Here is a 17688-nt window from a genome sequence, read left to right as displayed (position 1 = left end):
CAATAAGAACTCAATCTTTCACTTAATGCAATGGCAGGTGATTCACATCATAGCAAATCTATAAACAGATTTATCAAGAGGACAAAGATAATCATCAACACAAAAGTGTACACAATATTTGGAAAAAGAAACAGCGAACCTTGTATATTAATCTTCAGGAAATAATTGCATACATAAGTTGCACTTGTAGATACTCCATTACAAATTGCTTGCACAAAATGATACTTCTTCTTCCTATAGACTTCTCTAATACAAAATGATATTCAATCTTTACAGCAGTATCTTGTTCTTATGACTCCTCCCCGTCATCGGTTTTGGTATCCCGTTATATACATAACTGAAGGGATGCGAACAAGCTTCAAACCGATGCGTCTATTCCTAATGATTACCTAAGTTGCAACCTGAAAACATGTAATTACAACATGACAAACAACTAAGTTCACGGATTGAGATCTCAGGCATTCCCGTAGTTTCTTCCGCTTGTATACTCCTCAGTGCCATTGTCTTCTCGATAAACAAATCCTGCATGAGAGAAAGAAAATTAGGTATTCATTAAGTCAAACATAAAAACTTACCTTCGGCTGTATCGGCATAAGCTACCCCGACCGACTTATCGGGTCTTGGGATAGCAATTTTTCTTCTATCCTGATGGTTCATTTTATCCCGATGGATACTCCTTCTGTTTTGGCTTTGCTTTTGCTTTCACGGTCCATCGGTATAACTCTCCCCGATACACCCGCCTTCGGTTTTTACTCTTAATCCATCGGGTATCGGCCTAATTCATTTTATGTCCCTCCGATGCCCGATGACCTCAACATTTCAATCCGCATTCTACCTAAGCTTTCTGCTTTATCGGTATAACTCTCCCCGAAGACCTCCTTGCAATTCACCATCCGCCGTAACAATGTTATCGGGATTCGGCATAGCATAAAACTCCTCCCGACGTCCTGATGAGTCTTTAATCTATGTTACTTTGTCGGATAACTCATACCGATATCCCCACAGGCGCTTTTATCTTCATCGGGGGTCGGAATAGCCTTTTTCTATTCCTCCCGAAGTCCCGATGTTACTCCGATGCACTTTTATGCTTTATACCTCCAAGTCTGCTTTATCGGTATAGGAAATACCAATGGTTCCGCCTTCCGATTCTCCATGTCATCGGGGATCGGCCTAAATGTTTCTGTGCTCTGCCACGTGTTATTTCTGAATTGTTTTGTGAGTCCATTTGTGCACCACTTCATCTGCCGGGCCCACCACGTGTCACCTCTGGATTGGCTCAGGGGTCTCTATCTTGCCACCTTAGCACGATCGGACTCACTGCCAGAATGAAGTTCTCCCTTGTCACCTAGCAGCAGTTCGGCCTGAATTGCTTCCTTAGCGGGCCCCACCACTCGGTCGCCATGTCGCGACGAATAAACATCGCACATATTCCGATCGCGTTATAGCGACCACCGTCGGATCGACTTGGCCGACCGTCCGATCTTCCTTATTTGCTCGGCCTTTAACCTTGCATGGGCGGCTCTCTCTTCTCTTTATCCATCCGTGTCACGTGTCATGTTTTGGTTCGCTTGCGGATCAACCTACCCACCACTTGGACATGGGTTCTTCTTCTGTGCTCTGCCACGTGGCACATCTTGATTCGCTTGCAGATCCACCGGGACGACACCTCATCTGCCACCTTGCTAGTCGCTATGTCACGGGAGATATAGGTCGTGCAACTTCCTATCGCGGTATAGCAATCGCCGTTGGATCAATCTCGAACTTGCATGCTCGTTAACCTCCCCTTTTCTGCACGTGCTTTGTCGCCAAGTCGCGGGGATAAACCAGCATGCATCTCTATCTTGTGGTATAGTGATGGTCGTCAGATCCCCTGCGATCACCGTCTAATCTGCCCAAATTGGTTGATCTTTAATTTGCCCTTCTGCTGTAAAATTTGGGCACTTTGAGATGCGCACGCATGCGGGGGGCCCACCATCGCTGAGCTAGCACTTGCCAAAAGCCTTCCAGCTCTTGACACTAAGGATGTGTGTGACTTTGCACTTAAATATAAAAAATATCCTCTCCCAACCAATGTGGGATAAATGGTTGTATGCCTCCCTTGCTATTGCATGTGTTCTACCCCTGAGCCTTTGTTTGAAAACTTCTGAGCCTAGTCTGCAGCCACGCGACCCCTGACAACTGCGTTTGCTTGGAAGCTTCTAATGTCTGGTCTACTGCTCCATCTGCATAGGCTCGGAGCACTAGCAACACCATTCATGAGGCATTTGATCTTTTGGACAGCTCCATTTTCTTCAGTTATGCTCCTGCATATAAGACACCAGCAGTAAATGCTCATATGATAGGAAAAAGGGCATCCATATATAGCACAAAATATTTTGTAAAAATATGTGCTAACAATCCGGAGTAGCTATGTTGTTTCCATCAGTTTATGGATTTAATTAAGTAGTCTACCTCAAGATGCACAAGAATACTACCCAAAACGTGGAAAACAAACAATCATGCGCACACACATGCACACACACACACACTACTGTAGTGCATTTATAATTGAAGGAATCCTCAAATGAGAATAAAACTATAGGAGTGAACTAGGATCTTGATGCCGCTAATCTTATGATGTATAGTGGTTTTATGTAGCCTTAGCAGGGCTTCAAATATCCAAATTCACATTGCCCCAAAGAAAAATGACCTGTGGCAACTAACTCCAATACCAATAGCTAACCGAAGCATGGGCACAATTGATAATGCCTCTATTTTCACTTGAATGAAGGTTCTAGGTGCATTTATTTGTTTCCCCTAGAGAATTGTTTCGGTTTTTAAAGTTGCACTAAGTGGTTTGGTTAGAGGATGTTGTCCAAATGGGGAATAATAGAAATGGGCTTGGAAAGAATTGCCAAGGAATGGTCAATCTCATAGGGTTTATTGAGATACCTTTGCATATTGGTTTGGAATTCTTGAATGGCATTCAAGAGGATGGAGGGTGTTCCAATAGTGCTGCAACAAAAAGTGCAGGGATGGACAAAGTCCTCAAGTCATCAAAGAAAGAAAAAGCGTTATAAAATGTAATTCGTATGTTCTTTTGTTAAGGCAATAGAGGATTTGAAATCTTTAACCTTTGAGTAGGTTTTCAAGGAGGTTGTGATTCCACAAGAGGAAAAATTTAGGTAAGAGCGAGTAGGAGCCAAAGAGTGGACATCCAAGAGACAAGGATAAAAACACATGAGATGAGAGCAAATCATCTTATAAGATAGGAGATAGACCCAAAGAAACTTGCAACCCAACGAGTGGTTTGAGCCTGAGGAGTCCAAGAAAGAAGATAAGGCATTAGAAGAAGACTTCCATTGTGTGTTTCTAACTTTTTACTGCCAAAGAAAAGTGCATATTGTTATGCAACATTGGGAAGCAAACCCTTACAAAATTTGTAGTTTGAGAAGCCACTGTGAGGCTATGTTTTTGAGGAAGGATTCCAAGAAGAAGCCAAAGACCTTTAAGAGGATAGTAAGTTGAGTACAAAGAAGGGACCAAGCACTCAATGGAAGAAGAAAGTTCAATTTGTTCAACAAGAGCAAAGGAGTTGGAGAAAGGAATATGTGGAGGCTGCAGACTCTAAAAGAGCAGCGTGAAGAAGTGTTACTGAGGCCAAGGGACTACACTTGAATGAAGGTAAGGAACTAGGCGTTCGAGTGATGCCTTCAAGAGTTAATGTAGGTGGTTTTCCTTTTATTTATTGTGATGTATTGCTAGGAACAATCCAGAAAATAATGGAAGGGCAGTGAAAAGCCTAGTTCTCTGTGTCCTGTGGTGCAGGGCAGTATGGCACCTTGGTAAGATGAAGAGATCCTTAGTGCTTCTCCATCAATTTTGAAAAGCTCCCTAGGTATAAGTTGGTCGGATCTGGAAGGTCTGAAAACAAGGCACTAGAAAACTATGAAAGTTAACCTATATTAGTACTATAGGTTCACCTTCAACTACTGTAGGTGTTCTGTTTAGTGCTACAAGTGTCCTGTACAGTGCTGCAGGTGTTCTATTCGATGGTGGAAGTGTTATGATTTTATCTTATGCACTATGGGGACCAATTCTCTTTGCCTTTGGGCACAAATGGGGGAATGGTTTATAGCATGAGGGAAGCATCATGGAAGAAGTTGGACCATTGTGGTCTCCATAAATCTCATGAATTAGCAAGACTATTTCAGGCCCAAAAGTAGACCTCAAATGACACCCAAAAATAAAAATGGTTTGCATAGTTGAATTCCCTCTTGAAAAATTGTGTGATCTAAAAAAATGTTACCTATTTTTGAATCTATATGCAAAAGTTATGAATTCTGCAAGTTGGTCTGTGCTGGTAATGGGACTGCTACAAGCACATTTTAAAACTATTTTGGCATGTTTTCCCACTAGCTGCCAGTTTGGTAAAGGCATGATTTGGCTTCTATCAGTCATATTTGACATGTAGACAACGACTGGGTCATTTGTTGGGGTTATCAGACTGGCACAATCATTTTTCTTGCACTGAAACTGGTTGTATGCAAAGGAATATTCAAGTAGTGATTTTAATTGTTTAAAAAAAATATAAATTGTTTAAAATGCCCAAGAGAGTCTCTTTTGGATCTCTTTTTGTGTTGGGAATCTAAGGCATTAATATGCCAATTGTAATAAAAAACATAAGAGAAAAACAAAAAAGGGAGATAATATTCTGTTTTCGGCGATTTGGTAGCCATTTTTTACTATTGCTTGGTGGCTGAAGCAGGACAGTCATGTTTAGAGTATATTGTACATGTAATTAAGCTCTAGGAACTATATTTTACATCTATACATCTGTAATTATTTTTCCAAATAGTGGAACAAAGAGTAATTGCTCTCTAGGCTGGAGTTTTCTAACTTAAAGTGAGTTTCTTCCAAGTGAATTTATGTGAACATGTTTATTTTCCCCATAGCAGCTGTCAAGATCTCTATTTTCCTTGTTTGCATGTGCCATTAAATGTTCGACAGCTATTGTTAATGGTGAAAGTGCTTGAAAGGGGTGTTATGAAGTCTTCACATTAAAATCCATTTGCTGATGACTACTTGTCTGACTTAGCTGACCAATTTAAGGATCAGACTGCAAGTGGTCTTCAAAACAGACAAGAGAAGACATGCTTTCCCAACTATTGGAATCCCTAGCGGTGCCCCCAAAAATCTGAAACTTGGGGACATTTCCAAAATATCCCCTTGAGCTTGTGCTGGACCAGTTACAACAGCCTTTGTAAAAATTTGATTGGGGATGGCTAGGGATTGCTTCCTATCTGTCTGTGTGATGCAAAAACAGTGAAATGTAAGACAGAAGGGGTCTAGGGTACACAGAAAATATATGCGATGGAAAAACACAAGATCCAATAGATGCCTTTATTTGTTAGTGATGTGTGCTCTTATATCCTTTTTCTAACCCTTTTAATTGTGGTTATGGTTTGTATTAAAGCAATTGGAAAAAAGATGTTTATGTCTAGTGTCCTGGAATACCTTTTATTCATGGTCATGGTATCTTCAACCATGCTTTTTTATACGTTTAAAACAGGTTAAAAGATTTATTTCATGATATAATAATAGAGAATTCATTTCTTATTGAAAGTGAAAAATCAATCTAGTTAAGTGATTTTTCTTTTTTACATTAGATAAAATTCGTTTCATTTTTAAACATTTTTATCATATGAACTGCTGCTATTGATATATCAGAGCGTCATTAATTTCCTTAGGGTTTCTGTATTTTATTTTTAACAAAGCTGCATAAATTTTCTATTAATATATACAGGAATGGGCAGTTTGTGTGGGAGGACCATCGCCCACGGACAGGTGTATGGAAAGGAACAAATGGTGGGGAAGCCATTTCCATTAGTGGATGTGATGACAACCAAACTTCTGCTGATACATCGGTATATCTTCCTGTGCTTATTCTTGATGTTTATTCTTTGATAAGTATAATTTTCTTGCATGGTTGTGTTTCATAAAATGCACACGTAGTCATATAGGTTCTCTAGGATATATCAGAAATAGATGTTAGGATATGTTTTTTATTCTAATATAAGTTATACTATAATGTTTGATTTGGCTGCCTACTTTTTGTCCCTGGAGAAAAACAAATTCAGCTATGTTTATTTGAATAAATGGTTAGGTATGGTAAGGTCCACACCTATAATAATGGCAATAAGACAATGTAACAAAAGAGATGTTTGTGGGCCAAGATGCCCTGATATCCAATATATGTAGAAATAGAATAAACCCTTAGGATAGGGTAACACCGTCCAATACTCCTTATGGAAGAATCCACTCCACACCATATCTCCAAGAGATTCCAAACACAATATCATACTCAACACACATCCTTAAAATGATACCTTATTTATATAGACCTCTTCCAGAATAACATAATGGAGGGGTAAAGTACTAAACCCAAGTAGGCCTCCTAATTAACTAATATAATTAATTTCTCAATATAACTAACTTAAAGGATCCATGTCACTTGTCAGCATCTCCATCCACTTAATGACAATATAATATTATATTTGTGGGAACATAACATGTCATCCCTCCTTGACATGTTTCATCCCTGAAACATAAGAAGCCAAATAGCAAGTTTGCCGCAAGTCATTACAAATATGATGCCATGTCCTATCATCCAACAGTCCATAGGTGATCTTTGTAGTGGTTTTGGCTTTACTATACCTAGATCCCATTTCATTTCACTTGTTTGATTCCAATTTTCTTTTATCATTCCTCCATGATGGTTTCCTCTTTTTTTTTATGTCTATCTCTTGTTGTTTGCCCCTTGATTCTTTGGTACATTCTCCAATCACTTCTTCACTCTCTCTAGCTTGACTTTCCTTTGGTCTTCATTATGTGTAATATCTTGTAATGTAATATTTTTCCTCCTATACCAGAGCTTCATGAACTTTTCTGCACATTAATGTTTATTGTTCCCAAGGATTCTAACAAAGGATAGCCAAGAACAATATCCAACCCATCCATATTCAAAGCATGCAATTTTGAATGCAAAACATGTTTATCCATGGAGAGCTTTAAATCTTACAAAAATTGAATATCCTTACCCACTATTTGATTGTCCTGGCTGTGACAGTCTAAGAGATGATATTACTCCTTCCTTACCTATTTTGCATATATCGACTGATACGAAGAGAATAGCTTTCAATCAAATGTATATTGACCAATTAAACTTCTCTACTAGGATATATAATTGCCTCAAAAAGGCAAATATAAATACAGTATCGAACCTTTTGAATTACAGTCGAGAAGATTTAATGAAAATAAAACATCTTGGGGAACAATCTGTCAAAGAAATCTTGGAATTTATGCGAAATATTCAAATTGATTCACTGGGGAATCCGGTTTAAATTTCTAAGAGTTCTATTCAATCTCCCCATTCATTCCCTTCTTTTAAGTTCTTCTGGAATAAATCTTTGACCATTCTGTAACAATATTAGAAAATATTTGATAAAAAAATATATCTAGGGAGAGACTCTTTATCTTAAAGCAACGACTCCCTAGATATATAAACAAAAGATTTCCCTCCTCTCCTATATTAAGATATTCTAAATTAGATCAAATTGGAAAAGACCTAGAGTTAAAGATTCATCGATAGGTAACGTTGCCCCAATACCTAACCAAAGAGCTATTGTGGTACCGAATAGCTCAGGTACTTCCCTGCTGTCTGAGCTATTCATCGTGATGGTCACGGAACCATCAGTTCTCGAACTAATTGACTTCGCCTTTGGTGCAATTACTTGTTCCCTAGTCGTTTTGGGGAGCGAGTTCACTGCCTCAGCAACGGGAATAGTTGTCGTGGGTACACCCGAGTGTATTTCCTCCCGCGAAGGCTGTGGCTCTTCAGTCGAGTAGGATGCCGTACTCGTGGGAGCCCTTACCTCTTCACCAACATCTCCTGATTCAATGCCCGATGACAATCCATCTTGTAGATTTGACAACCCTTCAAGCAGAAGGGTAAACAGTCCCACCAGAAATGATAAATAACAAGCCCAAGAACCACCAAAGCTTTTTGACCAAGCACTCCCTAAACCACCAGCACGAAGGCGGCAGCATGGGGGATGTTGGATCATTCCCTGGTATCTGCTCGAAATCAATTAGGCTGTGTTGCAGGATTCGGTCTGTTAAGAATGCGATGAAAACCAAACATAGGAACAGGAGTGACCACTTAACTAAACTCTTGTTCAAGTACGCTTCTTTTATTCGTGCCAACCACAGTGTTCCCATACGCACAATTTCGGTTGAGAGAGACTTTCCTAGATTAGTTTTAGATAACCATAGTTTAGATAACGTGCAAGTTCGGCAATTAATTGAGTTTTAGCATCATACCATGGACGAAAATTTGTCATGTTTTTCTCACTTGCTATCTCCGGCTGGACCGGCTGGAATTATGAATCGTGGAATAGTAAAAGCTCTTCATCCCGAGTACCCTGACCGAGTAATTCTTGAGAAGTTGAGCAGATGGGGAATTCTCCCACTCGTGATCTCCCCCCCCACTACTCCTTCGGTTGTTGAGTGGAGGCACCCGAACTAGCCAGTATGTGCAATTCTATACGTAACATGTCCACCCCCAAGGATAAATGCACTAAAGTGCACACTTATGAGCTTAGAAAGTGCACCGGTCATTCATTTATTCTGTATCAAGTGATGGCAGCCCGAACCCATCCACAAGGAAGCTCAGGAGATTGGGTTTCATCGTGGCCAGTCGGCGTGCACAAGCAAGGCCCTCGCCTAAGCCAAGCAAGCTGTCAAGTGTCCATTCAATCTAAATATCGATGATCTTCATATCTCTAAATAACATCTCATCAACAGGTCCAAGCAGAGCTATTCCTGTTTGCAATTCTACTTATGATAGCTCATACTTGGTAGTAGTAATATAAGTATGAGTAGCTTTCTTTTATATAACCCTCCTCCCTTGTGGCTGGATGGCTTGGTTGGGTGAGGAAGAAACCGCACTGGGGTAGGAAGGAAGTTTATGTAATTCAAACCCTATGTTTTAGCGTCCTCACCCTTCTTAGGCCGGGTGAGCCCTCCGTCCTCAATAGGGCTTTATTGCCCGTCCTCGATAGTGCTTTATTTCTCGTCCTTTCGTACCTCATATATCCAAAAAAATCTCCATGATGTAACTCTCGCCATGGAACGCTAGGGAAGGAAAGCTCTCCTTCAAATAAATTCGTTGATCAACTAGCCTCTCGCTTTGGTAAATAATGAATCGTATATAATGACTTTATCTTTTGTGTAAACAACTGCTTGAAAGGTGGAATCTGGGAATAAGATTAGTGGAAAGTGTAATGCCCCTTTCTTCATAGTGATTAGTTCAGTTAGCTGTTAGCCTATTTCGGAGGCCCATAGGCTAGTTGGTAGCAAAAATTAGGGTTTCCTATTTTCTAGGAGTATTCTTTGGTGTTTTCAGGGGGTGTATGTGGGAGTTTGATAGTTTGGATTCTCGATTCCTTCTGGCTTTTCAGAGAGCTTCAAGATGGTTCGACATGCATCTACATCGGATGACTTTTTTTGGACTTACTATTTTTAGTAAGTGCGACGGTTGCTCAAAATGTGGTTAAAATCACTTTGGAAACACTTACTATTTTTAGCAGTATGCTATTTTTAGTAAGTACTATTTTTAGCAGGATGTTAGCAGGCATGTTCAGATGGCTATTTCCGGCAGGGCAGTTTGAGCAGTTGGTCTTCCAAGCATTTTTTGGTGCTATTCCTGGCAAGGGTTCTTCAGCTCAGTTCAGTGACTATTTCTAGTAGGGTGATTCTCTCAACTTGTTTCCCCATATCCATGGAGCTTGTTTTGGCAGGTTCAGTATTTGATGAAAAATGGTGTTTTAAATTAAATTATAACTTAAGGCAAAGGTTGGACAATTTAATTTAAAGGGATTGCTTAAGTTATATTGATATCTAAGTCATTTCCTTAATTATATATTGGGCGATTTATTGTTGAGGAAAAATACTTTATAAAGTGAAATATTAATAAGGCAAGATGGACGCCTTATGGAGAAATAAGTTAATTTTATAATATATTTCACTTATCTACCTTGGATGCCAGATTATGATTTTATTGTCATTTTTATAAAGTATATTTGCTCCTATGAGAAGGTCGATTTGGAGAGAGGAGAAATGAAATGTAATTTCAAAATAATGTGCAGTGAATGTGCATTTGGGTTTGGCGTTCATTTGGAGGGAATGTGAATTTGAATTTGAGACACAAAGTCTATAAATAAGAGTGTTGGGCTCTTGTTTTTGGTATCCAAGATTTTTTATAATGAAATGTTACTGAAATGCAGAGTGAAAGCTTCGGGGAACGCTTACTTCCTAGCCATAGCTTGATTTCTTGCTTGCAATACATCAACTAGTCGAGCTAGAGACTGCTCTTCATTCAGAGGAGTGGATTGAAGATAATGTTGCAGATTTATATATTAGATTTCTGGTTTTTGGGAGTGCTGTATTGTGTTCTTGTTGCTAGTCGCGGAGTGTGCTGAAGTGGATTTTGGGTCGCAAGTCTCAGTGTGTCATTCTCCTCGTTCTGGGTATTTCATCTATCTTTCTTTATGGTTTAGTCGATTCATTTTGCAAGTTTACAGAGCTTAAAATGGTGTGTTGGATTTTATTTTTGCAAAATCGTACCTTAGCTGGCCGCACCATGTGGCTGAGCGCTTTGGAATGCATGCATAAATTATTGGGGTCGGTTTGCCATGTTTTGTTGTCCTAGGAATGATCACCTACCTCCTAGTGATTATTTGCTTTCAGTTTCGTGTCATTTGGTTAAGAATTGGGTGAGGGTGAGTTGTGAGTGTTTTAGTGGGATTTGGTGTTGCTGGTCTGTGTGTTTTCAGCGTGCTAGGAGTCTATCAGAATTAGAGTTTTTGGTGTTTGGAGTTGGTTTTGGGGTGTGTGAGTTCATTGGTGTGAAGAGAAAGGACTTGGTTTCATTTACAGCTGTTGGTCATGTTATTGCACTTGGTTCATCACTCTTATATGCTATGATTCATATTGTAATGCTAGTAGTAGTACTAACAGCAGTTTCTATTGTTCTTTCTTGTCCCACTGCATAAGTCGAAGAGGCTGGCCTTGCCGCCTATCTTTGGAATAGTGATTTCCCTTAAATTGTAATCCATATTGTGCATTGTAAAGCTGGTTAGTAGTACTAACAGCTATCTAATTGGATTATTGCTCTTAGTCCCACTGCATAAGTGGAAGAGGCTGGCTTTGCCGCCTATTTTGAATATTGTAATACTGTCCTCCCGCTGGATAAGCGGTAGAGTTGATTGTAATTTCATTTCTAGTCCTTCCGCTGAACAAGCGGTTGAGTGATTGCATTATTCAGTTCTTGAGCTTGTCCTTGGCTGGTTTACCACCAAGTGATTGCATTGTTTTCAACTTCACCGTGGGTGAGGGCAAGGGTTGGGGCTGGCCTAACCTTATAGTAGGCAGGAGCTTCCCACACCCTTGATGGCGGGTAACTTCTCTTTGGGCCTTCAACAAGCGGGGGTTACGGCGGGTGGTAGAAAGAGTGAGAACTCCTCTCTCGAAGAAAGAAATCCTCTTGCCTCCTGTGCTCGGATGGATACTTTGTTAGCAGGGAACAAGTTTTGGGTAACCGGTTGAACTTGAACTTGCTTGTACCTGTAGTTTTCTAACCAATTCCATGTTGACAAAGTTACACTTGTTGCTAGGGTTTACAAAAACAATAACCGCTGCCTTTTGAATACATCCATGAAATTAAAGGAGTGAATCTTTCTTCATCAGAACTAAAATGCATGTACCTACATCTTTCATATTCTCTTCTTCCCCTCCTTTTCCTTCTAGGTCTTCTTCTTCTTTCTCTTCATCTTCTAGTTCTTCATTTTCTTGTTCTTGTTCTGTCTCTTCCATCATTTACTTCTATTTTTTATTTTGGTACTCATCTATCTAGGAAAGCTTGTTCCAGATCATCCGAAGAAGACATATCCTTATGCAATGGTGCATAACATACCCCTAATGAATTTTAACAAGCTTTCCAAAAATGTAAAAATATCAGAAAAAATGCATGATTTGCAGCTTGGAGAGAAAATTTACTGAAAACCATAAAATTGCAACAACTCACTAAATATTGATGATCTAAATATCTGATCCTCCAACTTAAGTAAAAAGATTATAGAAAAATCACAATAATTTGGAAGATATGACATATCTTAAAAATTTACAATTTTTTCTTCACTTTTGCCCAAATTGTAGCTCTAATACTACTTGGTAAGATTTACAACTATAACAATGGTAATAAGACAATGTAGAAGGTAAATCTCACAAAACACAAGAGATGTTTGTGGGCCAAGATGCCCTAATATCCAATTTATGCATTAATAGAATAAACCCTTAGGGTAGAGTAATACCAAACAATAATCCTTACGGAAGAATCCACTCCAAGTGATACCTCCAAGAGATCCTAGACACAATATCATACTCAAGACAGAGTTAAACCTGAATTAATCTTCTAATTACCTAATATAATTAATTTCTTTATAACTAACTTAATGGATGTGTGCCACATGTCAGCATCTCCATAACAAGGTATAGGAATCCAACTAAGCAAGCACATTTATGTGGCTTCTTGAAAACTTGGGAAACCTACCAAGACCTTTTCCTGGACAGAGATAAGCCTCAAGGGTCTTTATGTACCAACTTTGATTTGGTCTTCTAAAGAGTGACTCTAGGATAATAGGATGTTGATCGGTACCACATTAAACCAGTAAATAAATTAGAGTGACTAAAGATTGTTGAAGCATAATCTCTTCAGCCTATTAAATTTAATTTGTACTCTTGGTTATTACAGATGGCATGATTACGATGTGCCCACATATCAAAAGATGGCTTGGCCTATCCTTAGTTAATTTCACAAAGGAAGAGATGATCTCTATTCACCTCTTTTGTTGGTGTCATTGTGCATGATCTGCTGCCCTGTACATCACGTTATGTGCGATGTTCTGAAAATGTGAAGAAGTGATATGGAATTATCCACGATGGAAACTGTCTGTTTGATGGCCTCCTTGCAACATTCAAACTGCCACCTCTCAGAAAGGCTTGTTTTGGAAGATCAACAAGAAAAAATTCATACCATAATCATAAACTACATTTAAAAATGAATTAATTGGAACCTAAAGTGCAGAAAAGCTGTGGCAACTTTCATTTCAGATTTTTTATTTTTAACATGAATTAATCCATAAAGTGAATTAAGAATGAACGGAAAAATTTATGGGAATAAACATGATGAGAAAAGCCTCAATGTTACTGAAATCTTATGTAAATAAATGCTTGCTTTCCTCCTTGCATCCAAAGATTTGATGCTTTTTGAAAATTTGGTACTATTGTGCAACTATGGTATACTCTTAGATTGCCATATTTTAATCTTTCTTATGAAGCCAAATTTCTATGGATTCTTCCAAGTTAGGATTATTTGAATATTTATTCTCATTTTGATTCAGATATCTTCTGAACCAAGATGTTTGATGTTCAGGTTATTTTCTAATTTAGCTATTCTGTGCTCTTATATTTTGTAAATTTTGTATGGGGTATAGGCTCTGTCAAAAATCACGTCAACTGGAGCCATGACGTATTGCTTTATTCAAGCAATTGAGAAAGGATTTGGAACAAATTATGGAAGTCTTTTGAATGCAATGCGTAATACCATCCGTGAAACAGGGGCAAGTTCTGGTGGTGGCCCTGTGACTAGTCTGATCACCATGCTTTTAACTGGAGGCAGTTATAGTGGTGGACTTACCCAGGTAATAAGCCTTTTAATTCTCATTCTTATAAACATTGATTGAAGGACCATCTATTTTATAATTAGAAAGCTAGGAAGCTTTATCAAATAAAATTTGAAGCATAGAAAATTTGTTCATGCAAATAAACCATGACGTTAACACTTTATGACTTATGTCCTCCATGTCCTAAGAGTAGCTGCTATTTGACCTTGTTGAATTACCGATCTATTAGAATAACTTTTCCAGCTGTTTCATAGCCAAAAATTAACTAACTTTTGCTTAGTTCAGAATAGATAATGAATGTGCATATTGCTGCTGAGTCTAAAGTAATTTGAATTTCATAATGTGTATATTGGACAATTTGCTTTGGTCTACAGTTCTCTGCTTAGACGGTGCCATGGTGCATCATTACTAGAATTATAGGTTCACTCCATAGTTTTTATCCTACCTATTCCTATTCCTTGATCTAGAGATTTCATCTGGACTCGTGAATGTGGAAGTGGAAATCAACTGAAGTTTACCTTATTTTCTTGTTTCATTCATTGAAATTCAAGATCTATCAAAATACTTCACAATCTCTTCTATATTCAATTCAAAAAGTCTCTCTCCTGTATTTGAGTTTTTCAAACGGGATATGTAAATGGATATTTGTGTTTTTGCCTTTGCCCTGATTGTTGATTGTCAAATGTTGCAGGAGCCTCAGCTGACATCCACAGAACCATTTGATATCCATGCTAAACCATTTTACCTTTGAAGGTAACCTGATGCAAAGAAATGCTGTCTTGTTTGACCTTTGGCAGAGAGCAAGGAATATTGTTAGAAGAAGCTGTTCTGTTGTTTTATAGAGTTGCTTTTTAATTTGTATTTTCCATCACTCTTTCACGATGGTTTGGAGACATTCAATAAGAAGAAGCTTGGAAGTTTATATGTTAATTTGCATATACTTCTCAATTGGTTGGAGTGTGCACAAACATGTTAAAACTCTTTTATGTAACATTTTAACAATTTAATTGCAGTAAGAAAGGTTTTTCTCATGGACATGTTGGTAGCTTTTGTCAAGTGCATATTTCGACAAATGCCTGGCAACTCTTTGGTGACGATGTGCTAGAAAATTGTGTATACTCACATCATAGCCTCCCGCATCCATTTTGTGCCTGAAAATTTTCAGTGTGGGCCGACTGCAAGTAACAAGGGAATGAGGATAATATTACAGCAATCTGTAGAACATTACATAGGTCGGTCAAGGCAAATCAAAATGTGCTTGATTTAAAAGAAAATAAAAAAGCTATTCTTGAGCAGGTTATTAAATGAAAGTGATGCCAATGAACTAGATTTGCTAAGAAATGAAAAAATGTATTGAAATGATGTTATTCCCAAAGGAGTAGAGAGCAAAGGTGTTGGTCATATAAAAAGCGGAATTGAAGTGGAGCTACTGTCCTTTGGATTACTCTTTCATACTTAAATCGGTATCCATGTAAACTTATCTGATAAAAATAATAAAATATATACATAATTAATTTCCAAGCAATAAAGCATAAATAAATACATATTTATTTTGGAGATGGGGATTAGTAGAAGTAAATCAAATCACAGGAAAGCAATTTCTTGAAATTTTTGATGGGACATCAAAAAGCAATGTAGAGCTCTGCTAGGAAGAGCATATGTTTATATATAGCGTAGTGAGCGCACGTCTTTGGAGGTGATTGAACAAACCTGGTAGTAGAATGTTCTCGAATCATTATCAAAGTTCGCATTAAAGGGAGCTAGCCAGAATTGGATTATTGATAAGGTCTATATTGGTATGATAGGAAGGTAACAAGATGGTAGACGACCTATTTAACCTAGGTGTCATCTATATGATACCCATTATATCAACTTTTGGAGACCATGTTTTGTAGATATTAAAATCTCACAAAGATGTGTCATTGATGACTTAAAGTAGGGGAGAACTATGCATATTGAAATAAATGGAAAATAAAAAAAATATGTTGAGAGGGAAGGGTTTAAATCTAAGTGGCATTATTAGTGAGATAAGGGCAATCATGAGAAAACTTCTTTTGAATTCAAGGTGTTCAACATGCTGTGACTTTGGCATTCGGATTTTAGAGCTTTAACCATCTCGATGCACTCCATTAAATTTAAAAATTGTGAATAGCTTGAGCGATGCATGTGTCGTTTTGTGATTCTAGAGGCTCCATGTAGATCCTATATAACATAATAACAATATAGGATGATGGTATTGGTGATGACTTTGACATGAAAACCAACACATACAATATTGTAATGCTGAATTTCACAAAATCAAATCCAAATTCTACAAATAATAATATTGTAGTGGTGAAAATTGCATAACTATGCTCTTTTTTCTTATGTTTTGGGTCCACATTGATTAGTGTTATAAATACAATAATTAGTTTACAAGTGGCATGATTGTGTGAAGTTGGCTCATGATATTTCATATCTTGAGTCCTTCATTTAGTGATCCCCAGATTTGTATTGCTAATCCTTAGCTCTAGTATTTAACAACCTACATCAGATTTATAGGTGCAAACTTCACATAGGTCACTTTCATAGTTTCAAATTATAAACCTTGCACTTTTAAATTACAAATTTAAATTGACTCATCACTAACTACTTCAATAGTTGTGAGTAGAATTAAAGCATGTTATGTTGATTTGTGTATTTAGTTCTTGTATTTAAGGAGAATCTACTTTGCATTGTTTATTATGACATCATTCTTGGTTCATGCTTGCTTTCTATCCTTATTTTTTTCTTAGAACCATGACATCAATTTGTCCAAGCATCTAAACCAACATATTCACCAAAGTTGTTAATCAACGTTACCTATCCTTACATCAACTCAAATATTACAACCAAGGTGAGTGAAGTAAATTAGATTAGATTTTGTAATATCAAACTCATACAACTAAGACTAGGTTTCCATAGAAGATTAGGTTTCGTCGAGGACCACAAGAGTGGAAGTGAACTAAAGCAATAAACATTAAATTTTTAAGGTTTGAAGCACTTCACAATGTAAATCCCTAAACATTTGGAAATAAGACAAACTAGTTATTGAGATCTATCACATTATTTTCTCATAATTGGATGTAGAGAGAAGTATTAGATTGAATTATTTAACTTTACACATTCATTTGATTTAATGGTAATGATTGGCCCCAACTTATTTATCTAGGTTATTTTTTGCTCATTGTATGTATGCATTTGACTTATCTCAGACAAATTTATTAGGGTGTGATAAAACAAGCATTTTTTGGTGAACCCAACTTATTCTACACCCCCTAGTGTTTTGCCTTCTCAAGTAAGGTTCTTCATATTTGTGTTTCCTCGATGCTTTATCTAATTTTAAATTTGATTAGGGTTTGGTTTCCCTTTTTTATTTGTACTTCATAGCCAATAGGTTTTAAAGGGACCTCAAAACCCTTTACAAAATGTCAACTAAAAGATAAACACAAGAAACATTAGCAAACAAAATGGCCATAGTGGGCCAACAACAAAATAGTAGCCCACAAGGGATTAACAACAAACCAACAACAAAATAGCATTAAAAACCTAAAAATCAAGAGACAACCCAATTACAAGCCCTTTAAGGCTTTAGTAGCATCGATCTCTTGATAGAATTGATTTTGGAGATAGGAAGAATTGACCAACTCTCTCTTCTCATCTTTAAAGAGTTTATTTTTGTTGCCTCTAGTGTGATTAGTGGGCCCTACATGGTTGGTGTTATTCCCTAATCCATCCTTGAGTTGGTCTTCATGAAGGGTTGTCAAATTCTAAAAGAATTCCCTCAATGCTATTCTAAATCGCTTAGTGATTGTCATTGACAACCCTCTCGAGGTTATTCTTGATGGTTAATTTGGATGTCCTTATCCATGGCCTTGATTCTTCCTTC

At 37.7% G+C, this 17688-nt stretch overlaps 1 protein-coding gene across 2 annotated transcripts in view; it reads left to right on the top strand.

Moving 5' to 3' along the window:
• Positions 1-14818, top strand: part of LOC131047367 (metacaspase-1) — a 62317-nt gene extending 47499 nt beyond the window's left edge. For both annotated transcript variants that reach the window (XM_057981343.2, XM_057981273.2), the window contains 3 exons: positions 5786-5906; positions 13593-13799; positions 14473-14818. In XM_057981343.2, coding sequence (XP_057837326.1) covers positions 5786-5906; positions 13593-13799; positions 14473-14532 — 388 coding nt within the window. In that variant the 3' untranslated portion in view covers positions 14533-14818. The remainder of the gene's footprint in view (positions 1-5785; positions 5907-13592; positions 13800-14472) is intronic.
• Positions 14819-17688: the final 2870 nt, after the last annotated feature.

This window comes from Cryptomeria japonica, chromosome 2, assembly GCF_030272615.1.
Source record: "Cryptomeria japonica chromosome 2, Sugi_1.0, whole genome shotgun sequence".
In the NCBI taxonomy this organism is placed as follows: Eukaryota; Viridiplantae; Streptophyta; class Pinopsida; order Cupressales; family Cupressaceae; genus Cryptomeria; species Cryptomeria japonica.
Note: the sequence above shows the minus strand (reverse complement) of the source record. Positions and strands in the feature narration are given on the sequence as shown.